We start from the raw sequence: 17,307 nt of genomic DNA on the forward strand, positions 1-17,307 counted from the left end.
AAATAAATGTGTTAAAATGTGTAAAGAAAGATATGAATTATGATATCTAAGCAGCAGTTAGTGGTGTTGGAGGATAGGTTACCAAAATAATCAGGAGTAGCATCTTATAATGATTGATATGAACTGACACATAAGTGAAATGACTGGATGACTCGTAATATGATTTTGTAATGTTATGATGAAGCCGCAAGATTGAATTTTAAGGTTGTGAGTGATAGAGTTGTCTTAAAACAACAGATATTTGATTATGTTACCAAATCTTCAACGGGGTCTTTGTTGTCTCTGTCGTAGTAGTTCCATCAAGATGTCTGGTAGGACTCTTTCTTCGTTTTATTACGTCGTGTTACCATCCAAGATACTATCTAAGGTTGCCTCAAAACATAGTGCTAATACTTAGCCAAAATCGCTCTCCAGTAACGATCCATTTAGCCACTTATTGAACAGCAACTTTAACCTTGTTCCTTGGTATAGTCCATAATTATTTAAAAGAAATAATTAAGGGTCGACCGAGGCCGAGGGCAGGATTTGCGACCGAGACCGAGGGCGAGGAAATTTTGCTTTGATAAAACCGAGGCCGAGGACAACCGAGGTTTCATTTTGTTGGCCGAGGAAAAATCGCTATTCCTCGGTAAAACCGAGGCCGAAGACTCGGTCGACCCTTGGCACGTGAGGCACGTAAGGCACGTAAGGCACGTAAGGCACGTAAGGCACGTTCTCGTAAGGCACGTGCTCTATATGGAGGCAACGTCCGCTCCATTACCAACTTCAAACGGGGTCCCTCTGGCGCAGGCACCGGGCAAACAACGTGCTGCTTGAGCTGATGATTACTCGGCTAAGAGGAATGAGGATGGTTTGGCTTAGTGGACAATACCATCCCTCCAACGGTCTCTCCCCCGTCCCCACTCTGGGGCTAAGAATTATAAACAGAGTGCACGTTTGTGAGACTAAGAGTAAGGGGTTAAACTTTCTTTGATGATATGATGTTGTGTTTACCGTAGAGATGCTTTTACCCCGCATCTATGTGACAGAATGAATATTTTAATTCAATTTGTTTCAATCTACATAGCAGTTTTATAGAGTGTACAAGTTGACAAGTTATTTTAACATTTCCTGCTGTTAAAATTGTACGCCCGAAGCTCAAGATAACCCATACTATTCAGAAATGCAATTGCAATATTGTTAATGACAATGCTTCACAGGTGTCTTACTTCAGGTTTGAACTTTATTGAGATTTAACAGATACTCTCAAACTGAGAATGTTTATAGACTCAAGACCTGTTGTAATTGGTGCACTGAAAGACTAACAACCTTGAACATGCTACCATTCAGCAGAATACATATTTGCAACAACTTTTAGAAAAGTAAGGTGACCACATAATCATTTTTCAGGTGAATCGTGTTTTGGAGCTTTTGCAACTGACAGGAGGTCGGATCCACCTTCTACAGGAAATTTGGGATCTATCCCCTACACTTCTGATCAGGAGTGCTTTGATGCTTGCTTGGCTAAGAAAGGGTAAGTTAATGTCCGCAGTTTAATTGTATGTTTTTAATCGAATTTGGATACATCATTATTTTTTATCTTTAAATTGATTTCACTGATAATGGAAATAAGCTGACAAGGTTTTAAATACAACCTTTTCAGATGTGTAGCAGTTAATCGGTCCCCCTTAAATTGGGAGCAGAGTAAGAAAAACTGTTTCTTCATCCCAGCCGGCTATGAACTGAAAGAGGAGCAGGATTGGAGCTCAGCAAAGCGAACTTGCTGCGTGGCTCTGCCTTCAGATTGGTTAAAGGTTGAGACAGAATCCTCACTACCAGTTCCAGACAGCACGGCAATAAGTTTAAAGTGTGTGAAGCATCACGTGAATCTAGGGGGAAGAGACGCCACCTGCCGAGACGGGCAGATAGTCCCCGATGACAAATCTCCACTATGTACAAAACTAAGTAGGTTATTTAGCTACTAGTGTAACACCCGCCTATTATGTTTTTAAAAACGCATTAAATGTCCGTAGTTAAAACGGTGCGAAAGTATGAAATCGCTCAGTCCAGACAGACAGACACACATACAAATTTATTGAGATTATTAGTACATACTACATTAAGTAGGTATTATAGGCTTAGAAGGTTGGACTACTGGCAGCATTTCCAATGGGGAAAACATTGCCAATAATAAATGTGCTTAACTTCACAAGGGTGGGCGACAATTGACCCCCCCCACGACAATTGACCGGGGGTCAATTGTCGCGGTACCCTTCACAAAGCACTTCTTAAATATTTATTTTAAATTCATACTCCTATTATTAAGGGAGTTGTCACAAATGATGACTTCTTGGGGAGGGGCTTAAACAAAAGCTACCAGGCAAGGTTACGGGTAAATTTATCACAATTAGAGATGAACTTTCAGTTTGTTTTAGCTGATTTTTGAGCATCAATCTAATCAATTAACTCCTGTTAATTAAAGCATATGAGACAACACGAAATTAAAGAGGGTAATCAGTTTAGAATGAGGTATGTGGTAAATAGTTAGGGATGAAAGTATCAATTTTTGAGGCACTAAGTGTTCAAAAGGATTTCTCGACGGAATATGGTGCTTTTCCCCTGACTAAAATATGGAAAGGGGCTAAAAGTGACGGAGTTTGGAAGGAAGGTAGTATAAAACATACTAAAATCAAGATAACTTTAGATAGTTACTGATTTCGCCAAATGAACATACACGATATAGTTAAAACAACAGCGAATCTAGCACATAATATTCATTATTCACTAACCAGTAGGTATTTGTAGCACCCGAAGCACATTTAGCACTCCTAACCCTCTTTGAGTACTGTTCCAAGATGCCGTCCGAGTTCTTGCTTCCAGCTTCATCACAGAATAACGTCTTAATCTTGGAGATCTTATCAACATGTCCGGACTTTTGGAAGATCGATTTGCAGTCCGTCAAACTTTTATAGGAAGGGAAGAAGCAGACCAAGCCTCCAGGGACAACCTGGCAAAGGTCCAAGAGAATGTTCCCCACTTCTTGGAACGTTCCCGGCTTCTTCCTTCCTTCAAATGAGAAGTCCAGCTCCATATCTTTGCCGTGGGAGAGTGTTATCGGGAGAAGGTTCTGCGGAGGAATAACGTGACCACAGCTGAACAAGGTGACGTCACGTGAAGAGGAAGCGAGGAGCTGCTGCTGCACTTCACCCACAGGTTCCATGGTCCCACCAGCCAGCACAACAGATCTGCACTCCCGGAGGAGGGGTAAGAAGGGGTCTTCGCTGTTCAGAGAGATATAACGGACAAAGGAACCTTCAGCTTCACAGACCACGAGGACGCGTCCCGCAGAGTCAGCGTTTGTTAGAGCCGTGAATAATGATGAAATCTCCACAAGGACAGATGTAGAGTGAATTGTGACGTCAGTTGTTGGTTTGATGACGTCATCCTCGTAACCCTGGACTTTTTGAGCTAGGTGACTCTCACGGATGTACTTTACTAGATCGAAGAGGTTTATATCCGCTAAGTCGGATTTCGTCTGAAAGTCACCGATAGTAAGAAGATAAGTTCTAGGTGCCTTCTGAAAATGAATCTTCTTGAAAGATGATGCCAATAGACTGACACAGTGTATAACTTGCTTGCAGTGTAGGAGATTGATCGGCTTCAACCTAGCTTTTACCTTTCGGAGGTATACAGCAAGTTTGCGATGAGTAGTAATACAATCCTTTTCATGTATCGTTATAGAGTGAATTTCATTTATCGTTTCTATCAGATTATGCGCTTCGTCAATTATAACCACAGAATCTTTAAGCCTAATATTAAGAGATTTCCTCTGATCCCCGTGTAGTATCATGTTATACGGCAACATGACCACCTCCGCTTCCGGAACAGCTGCCCGAGTAGAATAATACGGACAAGTCTCCGCTTCCTTAGCTCCACCCACCAGCCCCTCTATGTCCTGTACCTCAGACAGGATGTGCGAGGAGTAATCTCGAACGTTCTGCGACGAGTAGAACTCGCACTTCCCTTTTTTCTTCTTCTTCTTTTCGTCGTCCTTATTTTCGTCGTCATCGCTCTTTTTGCGAGCTGAACTGCTTCGACGGAGTGAGATTGTTTGATTTGAGCTGACTTACGGAGGGGTTGATACAGAGATTAGTACGTGAGCCCAGGATTGTGACCTTTACTGAAGAGTAGGGGGACTTCTTTATTTCGTTTATAAACTGAGATAGCTGCTATTTTACTTATCATTGATCAAAAATATATCAATAATTTATCGTTATAGAAAATAGAAATAGTACCACTTAAACCCGGTGAAATGAGATAATAAAGTATTAAATATTTTTTACCAAAACCAAAAATTGGGTAGATTGGACCATCGACCGTATCTTCTTTTTCCAGACACAAAGGAAGTAGATACATTTAAGTTACCGTTCTCAAATTTATGCAAAATGATACCGGGAATGTAATCAATCGCTCGTTTTTCCCATTCATTCACGGCCTGCAAATTGTAACGAATTTAGGTTTACTACATCAATCAAACTCAGTAGAAATCTTTTTGAGCTGCTTTCGGGCTGATACTTAGTGTACTTCGGGATAAGAGCTGTAGGTAGTGTGTCCAATGAGGTGAAGTTTATCCAGTAGAAGTGTTGAAAGTATTATCTTTGAATTTACCACAAGGTGATCCTTTGGAAGCTTCTTGTGTCAGTAGATCGATTTTTTCAGACGGATCTGTCTGTACTATAGTACTATCTTTGCACTCTGCACTGCCAATGTCACGCAAAATATAGACCTTAGGTAATCGTGACGTCACGTTATCCATGACAGTTGGCACGAGTACTGAATCGACTGTGCCTGCAATCACGTCAGGCACGGATTATTAGCTAGGTACGGCTTTTGAAAAGACGAGCGCGACGTGCCTGAGGAGATGTCACGTATCCTTGGCACGCCCTATAAACACACTACGTACATTATATGGTCATTACATCTAACCGCACCATGACAACAGTCATGGTGATAACAGTCATGGTATGGTCGGGCCCTTAAATTCTGAGAATAAACTATGGGCGACATTCTTACAAGTCCTTTACAATTTTGCTAGAACACCTCTTCTTTAAATTCATGATATTCATTAATCGTTGCTCAGTAGTCATGAGTTAAACATACAATTAACAGGTTGGTTACCAGTCGAACGTGAGGTGGAAATAGAGTGGGATTTTGAGTCGACACCTTTAGAAATTAAAACTAATAGTGTGCTGGGGAGTGGCGATGAGGTGAGAGTGTTCTTCTACTCAGCTGGGGGAGAGAGAGCAGGAGCAGTCGACCTCTACTTCAGATCTACTCTAAACTACTGGCTCGACTGGTGCAGCACATCCAGGCCTAACCTCCCTGTCAATCCCCCCTCTCCTACTGACAAGGTGTGGCGTATCACTCTAACCAGAACTGCAGGTGTTAGACTAGTGATACACTGTAACGATGTGGAGGTGCTCAACACTCTGCTCTCAACGTGTAGTGACGGTGACTGGAGCACGTACTGGAACAGAGACGTGACAAAGATAAAGTTCCATTCCGACGACTCAGCATCTGATTACTACAGACCACAACCAGGTAACTAATAACAACAAGCATTGGTTTTAGTTAGGGCAAGAATTGCTGTTTATGGGTCAATCTGTGAACAAATTCGTAACAAAGGTTTGTCTACAGGAATGTGTTGTCCATAGTCCCAGGAACCACCAAAAAAAACCGTCCAGCTGAAACTTTTGGGCAAAAATTTTTATAGTCATTTTTCTCCAGGAACCCATACGCCCCACCCCTAATATTGGTTATTCGGCTCCCGAAGGTCTTGAGATCTCCATAGGGGGTGCAAAATGACCGCAATGGCCACATTATGGCAAGCGAATGATAGTTTCAGAACGATTGGGGCTTTATTTTTCGAAATAAATGGAATTTTTCGAAATTTTTCTCAATTTTATTGAAATTTCGAAAAAAAATACACCAAATTATTTTTAACGCTTATTTCAAATCTATTTCAAAACTCATCTACAAATAACAAATACAGTTAATCTAAAATGTGTATTCTCAGTAAATACCATGACAATTATTAATACACAGCTGTTAATATTAATCAAAATTCGCTTGTTCTTCAGGTTCATCATGTCTAATGTTTGTGCAGTTCATACCATGGCATCGTCCACAAGCTGGCAAACAATTGAAGCCATATTTCCTACATGAACATCTGAAAGTCAAACAGGCCTGTTCCACATCGACAGAACAGTTACAACATATAAGGTTCAAAATAGACTCTGGAGCAATTATAGCTTTTGTTGCAACTGGTTCGTAAGTGCCACCAGGAGCCAATTTCCAGCCGTAGTCAAGGGGATTCAATGCTGCATTCTACGTGTCTTGGTTGATAAATCGGGGAACTAATCCAGAATTTCAGCCGGTTAACTGGAAAGGATTAATGAAGTCGCTACATCGGCCTAACCTCAACAAAAGGTCTGATGTAGAATTTCTTCAGATTATTGACCAACCCCCAGACAGCTATTCGACGGTACATACTACTCTGGTTGAATGTCTTAAGTTATCCTACAGTGAGCCGATGATAATCACATTCGATTTGCCATTGTGGATTAAGGCCACCCGAATAGTACTGGAAACTGTGATGCCTATTGTGGTCAGGGTTGGGGGCTTCCACACTCTCAAGAGTTTTCTTGGCTGCATAGGCTATATAATGGCAGACTCGGGTTTAGAGGAGCTCATCAAACTCGTGTATCCTGGAGACGTCACGCATATATATCGGATGGAGGATCTTACTATAAAGCGTTGAGAGCCCACTTTCTGATCGACGCCGCTATTTGTTGTTTCATTATAGAGGAAGAAGTTTACAACGATGAACTAGTTGACTTTGAAGGTTACATCAACAAATGTGTGAACGAAAATCTAGGTGTTAACTTTAAGACTAAATCTATTCAGGATCTATCAGAGAAAATAACTCTGCTTCTAAAGAACCTGTTTTCCAACAGTAGAACAGCAGCTCTATGGGTTACTTACCACAACATGATAACACTAGTAAAGGACTTCATAAGAGCATAGAGGTTGCACGACTACAATATGCATTTATCAGCAGTAGCTTTGATGCTGCCCTACTTCGCAGCAGCTGGGAGGGGACAGTATGCAAAAGCTTTAAGACTGTATTTGGAGCAGGATGCTATTTTTAAAGTCAAGTATGGGGCGCTTTTAAAGACCTTTAAAGTAACTGGGCTTCACACGGTTTGTTACAACGACCACGAGTGGGCCGGGGTGTGGACTGACCTCTCCATAGAGCAGAGTCTTATGAGGGCAGCTAAATCTAGTGGTGGATTAACAAGTGGAAGGATGCGTAATCGTGAGTCCGCTCACAAGTTATGGGTGGCCACCCTGAATCAGATGGCTTTAATAAATCAGTCTTTTGGAGATTCATTAGCTAATTCATCGGAGCGAGGAGTACCAACTAAAGCTGCCATCCACTCAGATCTTACCAAGTCATCAATCAAGAAAAACTGTGATGTATTTGGAAAATTATTAACTTGGTTTAAAGTTACTGTCGACTTTACAGAATCCGAAGATAAGACTAAGTTAATATCTTTTTCGACAGGTCTTATATCACAGTCTGGGAACGATGAGGTGAATCCCGAGGAATGTTAGGCCGTTGGGCCGGGGCTGTCCTTCAACGTGAGCTAGATGGGTTGACATTCATCGATAAGATAAGTATCAAAGGTAAAGCAAAGAACTTGACACAACTAAGAAAGCAGGTTAAAGTGAATAATAAAAGCGTTGCAGTCGATCCGTTGAAGTGTTTTAACCGTCTAGTCTTGGTTGCTGATAGAGAGACTTCAATAGAGGAATGCCTAACATACGAGTTAACTGTGGTGCCGATGAGCTTATTTGATCAATATCAGATGATGAGGAAATCTAATAAGGCTGCTCTTGGTAGCTACCTCAAAAACATAAACCAATCTACACTTAAATCTTGCAGCTTCACGATCCCACTAGTCATTGATGGAGGTTGGCTTATTCACCAACTAAGCTCATTTAAAGGGTGTGACAATTATAGTGAGGTAGCAATGGAGTACTTGAAGCTTATCCCTAAAAATCGGGAAGTTACTGTGATTTTTGATGGATATGAGCCTTCTACTAAAGATCACGAGCACAAGAGGAGAGTAAAAGCGTTCTGTGCTAATATTGCTGTAAAGAAATCCACCTTTTGTACTGTCACCAAAACAACATTTCTGAGCAACAACAATAACAAAAAAGAACTGATCGACCTTATCTCAAGCATTTTTACTGTAAATGGTATTGAAGTGATCAGAGCTTGTAACGATGCTGATACTTTAATTGCAAAGAAAACATTGGAAATGTCATTCCTTGGCGATGTTGAATTGAAGGCAGAGGATACCGATATAGTTTGTCTATTAGTACATCATTTCAACAGTGACCATCACAATGATATGTATCTAACAACGAAGAGGGGTACATATTCAATCAAAGAAATATCAAGTCATCTAGATCATAAAGAAAACGAGATACTTCTTCTAATTCATAGTATTTCAGGTTGTGATAGCGTCAGTGGACTGTTTGGTTTTAGCAAGGTTAAAGTGCTAAAGAAAGCTCTCACCTTTGAGTCTCAATCCGAATAGGCTACCTCCAACAATAGCTTCAGCAACGGAGCACATCCTTAGAGCTTACTTACAGTACCATAACTGGGTCATGCTTAACGCTGACAGTCTGAATCCCCTTGACTACGGCTGGAAATTGGCTCCTGGTGGCACTTACGAACCAGTTGCAACAAAAGCTATAATTGCTCCAGAGTCTATTTTGAACCTTATATGTTGTAACTGTTCTGTCGATGTGGAACAGGCCTGTTTGACTTTCAGATGTTCATGTAGGAAATATGGCTTCAATTGTTTGCCAGCTTGTGGACGATGCCATGGTATGAACTGCACAAACATTAGACATGCTGAACCTGAAGAACAAGCGAATTTTGATTAATATTAACAGCTGTGTATTAATAATTGTCATGGTATTTACTGAGAATACACATTTTAGATTAATTGTATTTGTTATTTGTAGATGAGTTTTGAAATAGATTTGAAATAAACGTTAAAAATAATTTGGTGTATTTTTTTTCGAAATTTCAATAAAATTGAGAAAAATTTCGAAAAATTCCATTTATTTCGAAAAATAAAGCCCCAATCGTTCTGAAACTGTCATTCGCCTGCCATAATGTGGCCATTGCGGTCATTTTGCACCCCCTATGGAGATCTCAAGACCTTCGGGAGCCGAATAACCAATATTAGGGGTGGGGCGTATGGGTTCCTGGAGAAAAATGACTATAAAAATTTTTGCCCAAAAGTTTCAGCTGGACGGTTTTTTTTGGTGGTTCCTGGGACTATGGACAACACATTCCTGTAGACAAACCTTTGTTACGAGTTTGTTCACAGAAAAATCAACTCTTGCCCTAACTATTTAACAAACAATAACTTTAATTTATGAATAAGCCAACTTGCTGATTCTCTCGTAAGCTCGTGATTACGTGTTTTCTGTCTAAATTTCAAGTGTGTTATTTAGTTATTTAACATAAACACATATAATATAGGATATGGGATATAGGATAGTTAGCATATTGTTATTTATCAACTTAATAACACCAGAATGTGTGTGTGTCTGTGTGTCTGTCTGTCTGTCTGTGTGTGTGTAATTTCCGAACGGTTATACAAAAAAAACGGTAATAGTTACGGGACTGGTTTTTTCGGTATAGTGCTGACAAAACTCTGACGAAGCCCATAAGCAAATTTTATAAAAATCGGCCGCTGGTAAGTGGTTTAATTGATGATTTTGTTCCAGAAATGTGACATAAATGGATGGGAGAGAGAACGAGGAGGATAACATGTACCGTAATTAGTTTAGCCCCACGTAATATCAGAGCTCACTCTTGCGGCCGCTTTGTTTTAACTGTAGGGAGATTTCATACTTTCATAAGACAGCATTATGCGTGATATCAAATATATAATGCGGTTGTATACTTTTACATTGCAACTGTGACAGTAAATTCCCGGCCGAAGGCACGGGTTACACTAGTAACTTTTTTAAATTTTTTTAAAATTAAATACTTTTCAAATTTTACAGAGTACAGCAATAGATGAATATAAAATAGAATCGTTCAAAATATCGCCCCCATCTGTAAAATATGATGGGCACCCAAACACGGTAAACACATAGTGAACTACGTCCGCAGTAACTTGGACCCATTACATCGAATCAATCTAAATCCAAAAATTTATGAAAAACTATTTAATAACAAACAAATCCATGGTGAATAACTGTGGATATATTATAGTCAAAATTGGTATTTCAATACGTCAAATTCCAGATACATTAGATACAGGTCTGATATGGTCATTAATGTGTGAGAAGGTGTGCGGGTGAAGTGTGATATGATGTTGAAAGTATAGGAAGGTAGATAAAAAATTAATAAAACAAAAATAATAATAATATGGGGAGCAAAGAGACTAGGCTAGACTGTTGTTTCACTATCCAATAAACATTTCCATAGATGCTTAGTGACCTCAGCTTTGAAAAGACTAGTAGACACAATCTGTCTTACCTGTAAAGGGAGTCCATTCCACAGTATATGGGTTCTGTAGAAAAATGATTTTGCCAGTGGGCTATTTGAGGTACATATGGTGTGTGAATTCTGACTTAACTTAGGTAAAATTGATGACACAATAGACAAACTGTCGAGGTGGCAACGTCTTAGTCGAGAAGTGCCCTGATATAAAGAGAGATAGTGAGGCAGCGATACAGGAATTAAATTGTTCAGAACTTTGTGGAAAAAAATAAGATCATTCAAGTCAAACTTTTGAGACAAAGGGAGAATGTCGACAAGCTTGCACTTTTTGACATATTGCTCAGGTGGATAACTGCGGCCCTCTTCAGACAGAATCCATTTAATAGCTCTCTTTTGGAGACTTTCTAATTTATCACTAAGTGATTTATTACAAGGGCGCCAGATTATGGAACAATTTTCGAATTGGCTACGAACTAGGGAGAGGTAAAGCGCCCGGCGACGTTTCAGATCAATGACAATATGGCCATCTCTTCTGACCATACCAAGTTGTTGGCAGGCCTTAGTATAAATTCTGTCGCACTGACTATTCCAACTTAGCTTAGGAGTAACATCGACTCCAAGATCTTTTTCCAACTCTACATATACAAGAGGAGAGCCATCAAGATTATATGCGAATGGAGGAGATAAAGATGGTTTTCCTGAAACAATAAGCACTTTACATTTTGCTGGATGGAATCGCATTTTGTTTCTTAGTGCCCAGTCAGAGAGATAGTCTATATCCCTTTGCAAATTAGTATTATCAGAAGATGAATGTATTTTACGCCAGATTTTTGTATCATCGGCATACAAAACAATATCAGTATTATCCGAAAGGCCAAGAGGAATATCATTGATAAACAATACAAAAAGTAAGGGACCAAGGATAGAGCCCTGGGGGACACCAGAATTAACTGAGAGGGTAGATGACATCTCATTACCAATAACCACTCTTTGGTAACGGCCTTGAAGGTAATTGGTAAGAAATTTGAGAAGTGTACCATCAATGTTATATAAGGTCTTTAGCTTATGAAGAAGGATATCATGATTTACAGAATCAAATGCCTTAGCAAAATCAAAATACACAACATGATTGATAATGTTTTCGTTAAGAGACAATGCCAGGCTATCACAAAAGTCAACCATATTGGTTGTGCATGACTTGTGCTCTAGAAAACCATGCTGCCTGGGATCAAGAAGGGTACTTGTCAAAGAAAGCAGTTTACGTTTAACAATGCGCTCAAAAACTTTCATGACTAAACAAGTAAGGGATATTGGATAAAGTGGTCATAATTTTATCAATTACTGTTCTCTGAATGAGATAAAATCACATTCTTTCACTGAAGGCAGAGTTATAATCATATTGGCGATAGCGGATTGCAAAATAGCTAACTATAATTTAGAAATATTGCTTATTTTGTAATAGACATCATGGAGACAAGCCATTTTCAGCTACTAAAGGTTGAAACAATTATCATTTGAAAACTGATGTTTTTACAAAATATCTTGAACATAAGCAGTAAGGTATTTTACCAAACAAACTTAAAACTTTTTTGGTTCAATATTTATTTTGCAGAGTTTACACAATATGTGGATTGTGCAATGTGCATTGTGCTTCATAGTTTGTTGATGAGGCGAATTTTTAGCGTTAACCCTAATGACTGATAACAATTTGAATTAGTATTGGGCTTAGAACCAAGAAGGAAAATTTGTGGTACGAAATTACAAGAACCGTAAGAGTCTGGGTGGCAATAATTTCCTCGAAAAACCGTGGAATATGTGGACATTTAATTTTTCACATATTGTTTTAAATCTAATGTTACTGTAACACATCTGAACTGTACTTAAATACTTATATAATAACGATTTTCTTATCTTCCACTACGATTTGCCAGTTGTAATGTTATTAATTCCAGATCCGTGTGGAGAAGGAACATATCGGAATTATGCTATGAAAAGCTGTGAGACATGTGACGCTGGATTGACACCAAACTCTGACAAAACAGCCTGTGGTAAGATAACTTTAAAGCTTATTATATTTAATATTATTGTTATGTTTTAAATTTGAATTAACTGCGCTATAGAATGAAAACCGAGGATATTGGTACTCACAATAACTTCTTAATAAGGTAGTTCAAACGAATTGCTGCTTATAGATTTCCTAATTCTTCAGAGCCATGTCCAGCTGGAAACTACAAGAACATTGAGATGAACACATGTGAAGAATGTCCTGACAACACGATCAGTTCAGAAGGAGCAGCCTTGTGTACAACTTGTGAACTTGGCCAGGAACGAAACTCAGGGAGAACAAAATGTGGTAAGAATTGTTAACAAGAACCGAGCTGAGATGATTATATCTATATAGATGGGCAAAGATAGGCTGAGGGTTAAGACGGGATAAGGATAAGGCGCCAGATAGGGCTTAGAATCAAGAAGGCAAATTTGTGGTATGAAAAGACAAGAACCATAAGAGTCTGGGTGGTAATAACTCTATCAAAAAACCGTGGTTGTGTGGATATTTAATTTTTCACCTATTGGTTTAAATCTAATGTTATTGTAACACATCTGAAATGTACTTAAGTACTTATATAATAATAATAACGATTTTCTTATCTTCCACTACGATTTGCCAGTTGTAACGTTATAATTGTAGAGCCGTGTGGAGAAAAAACATATCGGAATGATGCTATGACAAGCTGTGAGACATGTGACGCTGGATTGACACCAAACTCTAACAAAACAGCCTGTGGTAAGATAACTTTAAAGCTTATATTTAATATTATTGTTGTGTTTTAAATTTTAATTAACTGTGCTATAGAGTATAGAATGAAAACCGAGGACATTGGTACTCACAATAACTTTTTAATAAGGTAGTCCAAACGAATTGCTGCTTAAAGATTTCCTAATTCTTCAGAGCTATGTGCAGCTGGAAGCTACAAGAACATTGAGATGAACACATGTGAAGAATGTCCTGATAACACGATCAGTTCAGAAGGAGCAGCCTTGTGTATAACTTGTGAACTTGGCCAGGAACGAAACTCAGGGAGAACAAAATGTGGTAAGAATTGTTAACATGAATCGAGCTGAGATGATTATTATATCTACATAGATGGGCAAAGATAGGATAAGGGTTAAGACGAGATAAGGATAAGGCGCCAGACAGGGCTTAGAATCAAGAAGGCAAATTTGTGGTACGAAAGGACAAGAACCATAAGAGTCTGGGTGGTAATAATTCTATCAAAAAACCGTGGTTGTGTGGATATTTAATTTTTCACACATTGTTTTAAATCTAATTTAATTGTAACACATCTGAAGTGTACTTATATAATAACGATTTTCTTATCTTCCACAACGATTTGCCAGTTGTAATAATATATAACGTTATAATTCCAGAGCCGTGTGGGGAAGGAACATATCGGAATGATGCTATGACAAGCTGTGAGACATGCGACGCTGGATGGACACCAAACACTAACAAAACTGCCTGTGGTAAGATAACTTTAAATCTTATATTATTGTTATGTTTTAAATTTAATTTAACTGCGCTACAGAATGGTAAACTGTATACAGTATTTGAGACTTGGACCCCCGAGCAAACGATAGTATTATAGTTATGTTAGAGGTTGCTTGAAAGGGTTCGGGTTGGGACAGGAAAACTAAATCGCGGAAGAGACATAAGAAACCGTCAAAATAACCCTTTTAATTGTATCACACAACCCAATTAATCAGTTCAACGTGATTTAATATGACATATCGACAGTGAGCTGTACGGGACTGAAGGCTGAGTGGATAACTGCGATCAGAACAACAACACAGTTCCCAGTAGTCCCAGGAACCGTGGTGGAAGTGAATTGTGTTCAATCCAGAGCTCTCAATAAAGGGAGCAGCGAGGTGACCTGCACCTCAGGAACGGAATTTATTTTCGATTTTAATGAACCCGAGTGTATAAATACAGGTATTGTAGAAGCAAATATGCTAAATGACCATAGCATCACTACGAAAGGATAACTAAACTCTTTATACAGCCAGGATAGTATCATCAGAACCGACGAAAGGGGGTAAAATAATGTCGTAAGGGGGAGAGTTGGTTAATGGTTATATTACTATAGAAAACTGATTTAATTTAATCTTACAGTTGATGGGCTATGACAAATAGCTCAGATGATACTGCACTCTAACTTAGATATCTAAATAAGTATGTTTGAGTTTTCCGGGTGGAAAAGTATACCAGCAGAAACCCAGTACCCATAAGTCCCAAGAAAAGTTATCGAGGTAACCTGCTCTGAGATCTCAACACAACAGCATTTGACAAAGCAAAATAAAATTTAAAATCAATTGAAATTCAAAAATTTAACAAAGAATGCATTGTCATTATAACATAGTAAAACACTTTGTTTCATAAATATATTAAGTTTAAATTAAAACAATCGTGATCTGAGATGTACGTAGAATCTAGCTCAATGTTTCAACATAAACCCTTGATAATTAGTCTAGCAAATATTAGAAACTAACCGCAAATCCGGTGATTTCCATTTCAAATGACAAAAACCAGAAGATCTTAATAAGGTTCAATGATAATCTACTCCTATCTCAAGTTATTAATTAACAACCCCAGGAACGAAGACGATGCTGTATAAAGTCTATACGAATGTCGACAGAATAGAGATGAACAGGAAGAAAGAGAGAGAATATCAGCTCCAATTAATTTATGAGAATTCAAGGTTAGTAAGAAAAATGTCCACTTAAAGTTTTTTTTTCGTCTTATACTGCAACACTTCTATTGTGCTGAATTCCTAAAATCACCATTTCAGAATACAGATTACAGAAACGAGCTTCATGGCATTGATGAGTAATGAATACCCTGAAAAAGACACATAACTCCATCACTGTGAGACATATTTGTGTTTTTAAACATTTATAAACATTATTCAATGTTAAATACATATTATTTTTAAATATGTACGTATTTAACATTAAATTAAATTCAAAATCTATTCAAAGATTTAACAAAGGTTTGATGTATTGCTATTATATCATATTATAACAACTTGTTTCAGACCCTTGCTCAGCAGGAACGAACCTTTCAACTGAAAAGAGAAAATGTGAATCCTTTGTTGACCATTTTATGAGCTGTGAGCAGTAAGTACAAGAAGCGGAGGATTACTCTTTTCGTCGAAATCTTTCAAAAAAACTGCTCAATAAGTATCCAATAAATTTTAACATTATAAGGCTTATATTAATAGTAATACTAAATTCATACAAAGTTACAAAAAGTCTTAATGTCATGTATCCTGGGTTCGGACAGGAAATTACCCGCTTAAAACATTTCCATCGCGTTACATAATACTCAATAAATGTAATAGATTTGTAGTTTTGTAATTAGTTTTGAACTGTTGAAGTTTATCCAGGCCTACTATATAACAACTTAGAAAAGCAAACTTATTTGCCTTGAATGTTCAGCAGGAAGAAGAAGAGAGGATATCAGCTTCACGTTAGTAAAAATGCCCCTTTTTAAGTGCTTTTTCGTGATATACGGCAAAACTTCTATTGTGCTGAATTCCTAAAATTCAATTGCTGTTTAATACACACATTGCTATTATCTAACTTATGTTGAACTTGACTGTGATCAAATTTATTTTCGCATTTTGAACATGAACTGTGCTGATCACCAGAAACTACATGTACAATACCAGAAATAATGTGTCACTCGGCAATAAAATCACCATTCAGAATACAGATTGCAGAAACGAGCTTCATGCATTGATAAGTAATGAATACCCTAAAAAAGACACATAACTCCATCACTGTGAGACATATTCATGTTTATAAACATTTATAAACATTATTCAATGATAAATACATATTATTTATAAACCCCTCCTGGTTAGAATAATAAGGCGGGCGGGCGGGATAGATTCTGATAATCCCAGCTCCCGCTGTTAGTTTTTTCCAGCTTAATAAAAACCCCGTCACAGCTTCTCTAATCCCGCCCCGCTAATTTGGCTCAACAAGATCTGTTTTGTTTTGATATTCCAAGAGAATTTCATTCACGCACTGTCACGTGTTTTGATGACGTGTATCACGTGACTAACTACTACGACGCGCACTGGTAAAAAAATGTCACGTTATGGCTTTACGTAAGAGCTATAAATACACTTGATTTACGTATCGCTTTAAAATGCAGGCGCTGGCAAAACCCAGAACACTGCTTACATTACTTGTACTGATGGAATCTTACATTACCTACTTGGACCAGTTCCAGAACTTGTCTCGACGGTTACATTTGTCCGGTAAATTTTGTCGTAGCAATTGCTCTGTTTGATATGAGCCATGTTTATAGTCGTCTACTTTGATGAACTTCATGACACGATATCATTATTAGTTCCACCTTTTATCGCTTGCCAGGCTTAACACGACGCCCCTTATCGATAATTATTCAACGTTCTGACCGAGGAATCATGTTTAAATGGAACACCAATTTCAAATGACATAGTACCTTAGTTTTATTTATTTAGTAATATAATATACGTCCCAATTCCATTTATATTTTCCATAATGATCTCATATAGCTCATAGTTGTATTACTTTTGGCTTTTCAGTTTTACATTACTACGTTAGTAATGACTATGATTTGTTTCAAACAGGTGCAAAATTTAAATGTGTAACTCACATCTCTCTTTCGAATAAAACAT

General features: G+C 38.2%; 2 protein-coding genes across 2 annotated transcripts in view; one reads left to right on the forward strand and one right to left on the reverse strand.

The window, feature by feature from the left end:
- Positions 1 to 2,433: 2,433 nt before the first annotated feature.
- LOC134813270 (ATP-dependent DNA helicase DDX11-like) lies at positions 2,434 to 5,000 on the reverse strand. Its single transcript, XM_063820959.1, has 3 exons — positions 4,966 to 5,000; positions 2,813 to 4,070; positions 2,434 to 2,448 (listed from the first exon to the last, which is right to left on the reverse strand). The coding sequence occupies exons 1-3, from the start codon at positions 4,998 to 5,000 to the stop codon at positions 2,434 to 2,436; spliced, it is 1,308 nt and encodes a 435-aa protein (XP_063677029.1).
- A 4,115-nt stretch (positions 5,001 to 9,115) lies between these two features.
- The window catches only part of LOC134813273 (uncharacterized), a 38,659-nt gene continuing 30,467 nt past the window's right edge, over positions 9,116 to 17,307 (forward strand). Inside the window, exon 1 of the mRNA XM_063820963.1 lies at positions 9,116 to 9,127. The gene's annotated coding sequence lies outside the window, so the exon portion shown is untranslated. The remainder of the gene's footprint in view (positions 9,128 to 17,307) is intronic.

Source organism: Bolinopsis microptera, chromosome 3 (assembly GCF_026151205.1).
Source record: "Bolinopsis microptera isolate Bmic1 chromosome 3, MBARI_Bmic_1.0, whole genome shotgun sequence".
Taxonomy (NCBI): domain Eukaryota; kingdom Metazoa; phylum Ctenophora; class Tentaculata; order Lobata; family Bolinopsidae; genus Bolinopsis; species Bolinopsis microptera.

Excerpts from the sequence above, each read along its gene's own strand:
- LOC134813270 (XM_063820959.1), bottom strand. The coding sequence starts at position 5,000 with ATGACTGTTATCACCATGACTGTTGTCATGGTGCG. Across the intron at positions 4,071-4,965 it reads ATGACTGTTGTCATGGTGCG|CAGTTCAGCTCGCAAAAAGA; the intron begins GTTAGATGTAAT and ends ACTCCGTCGAAG.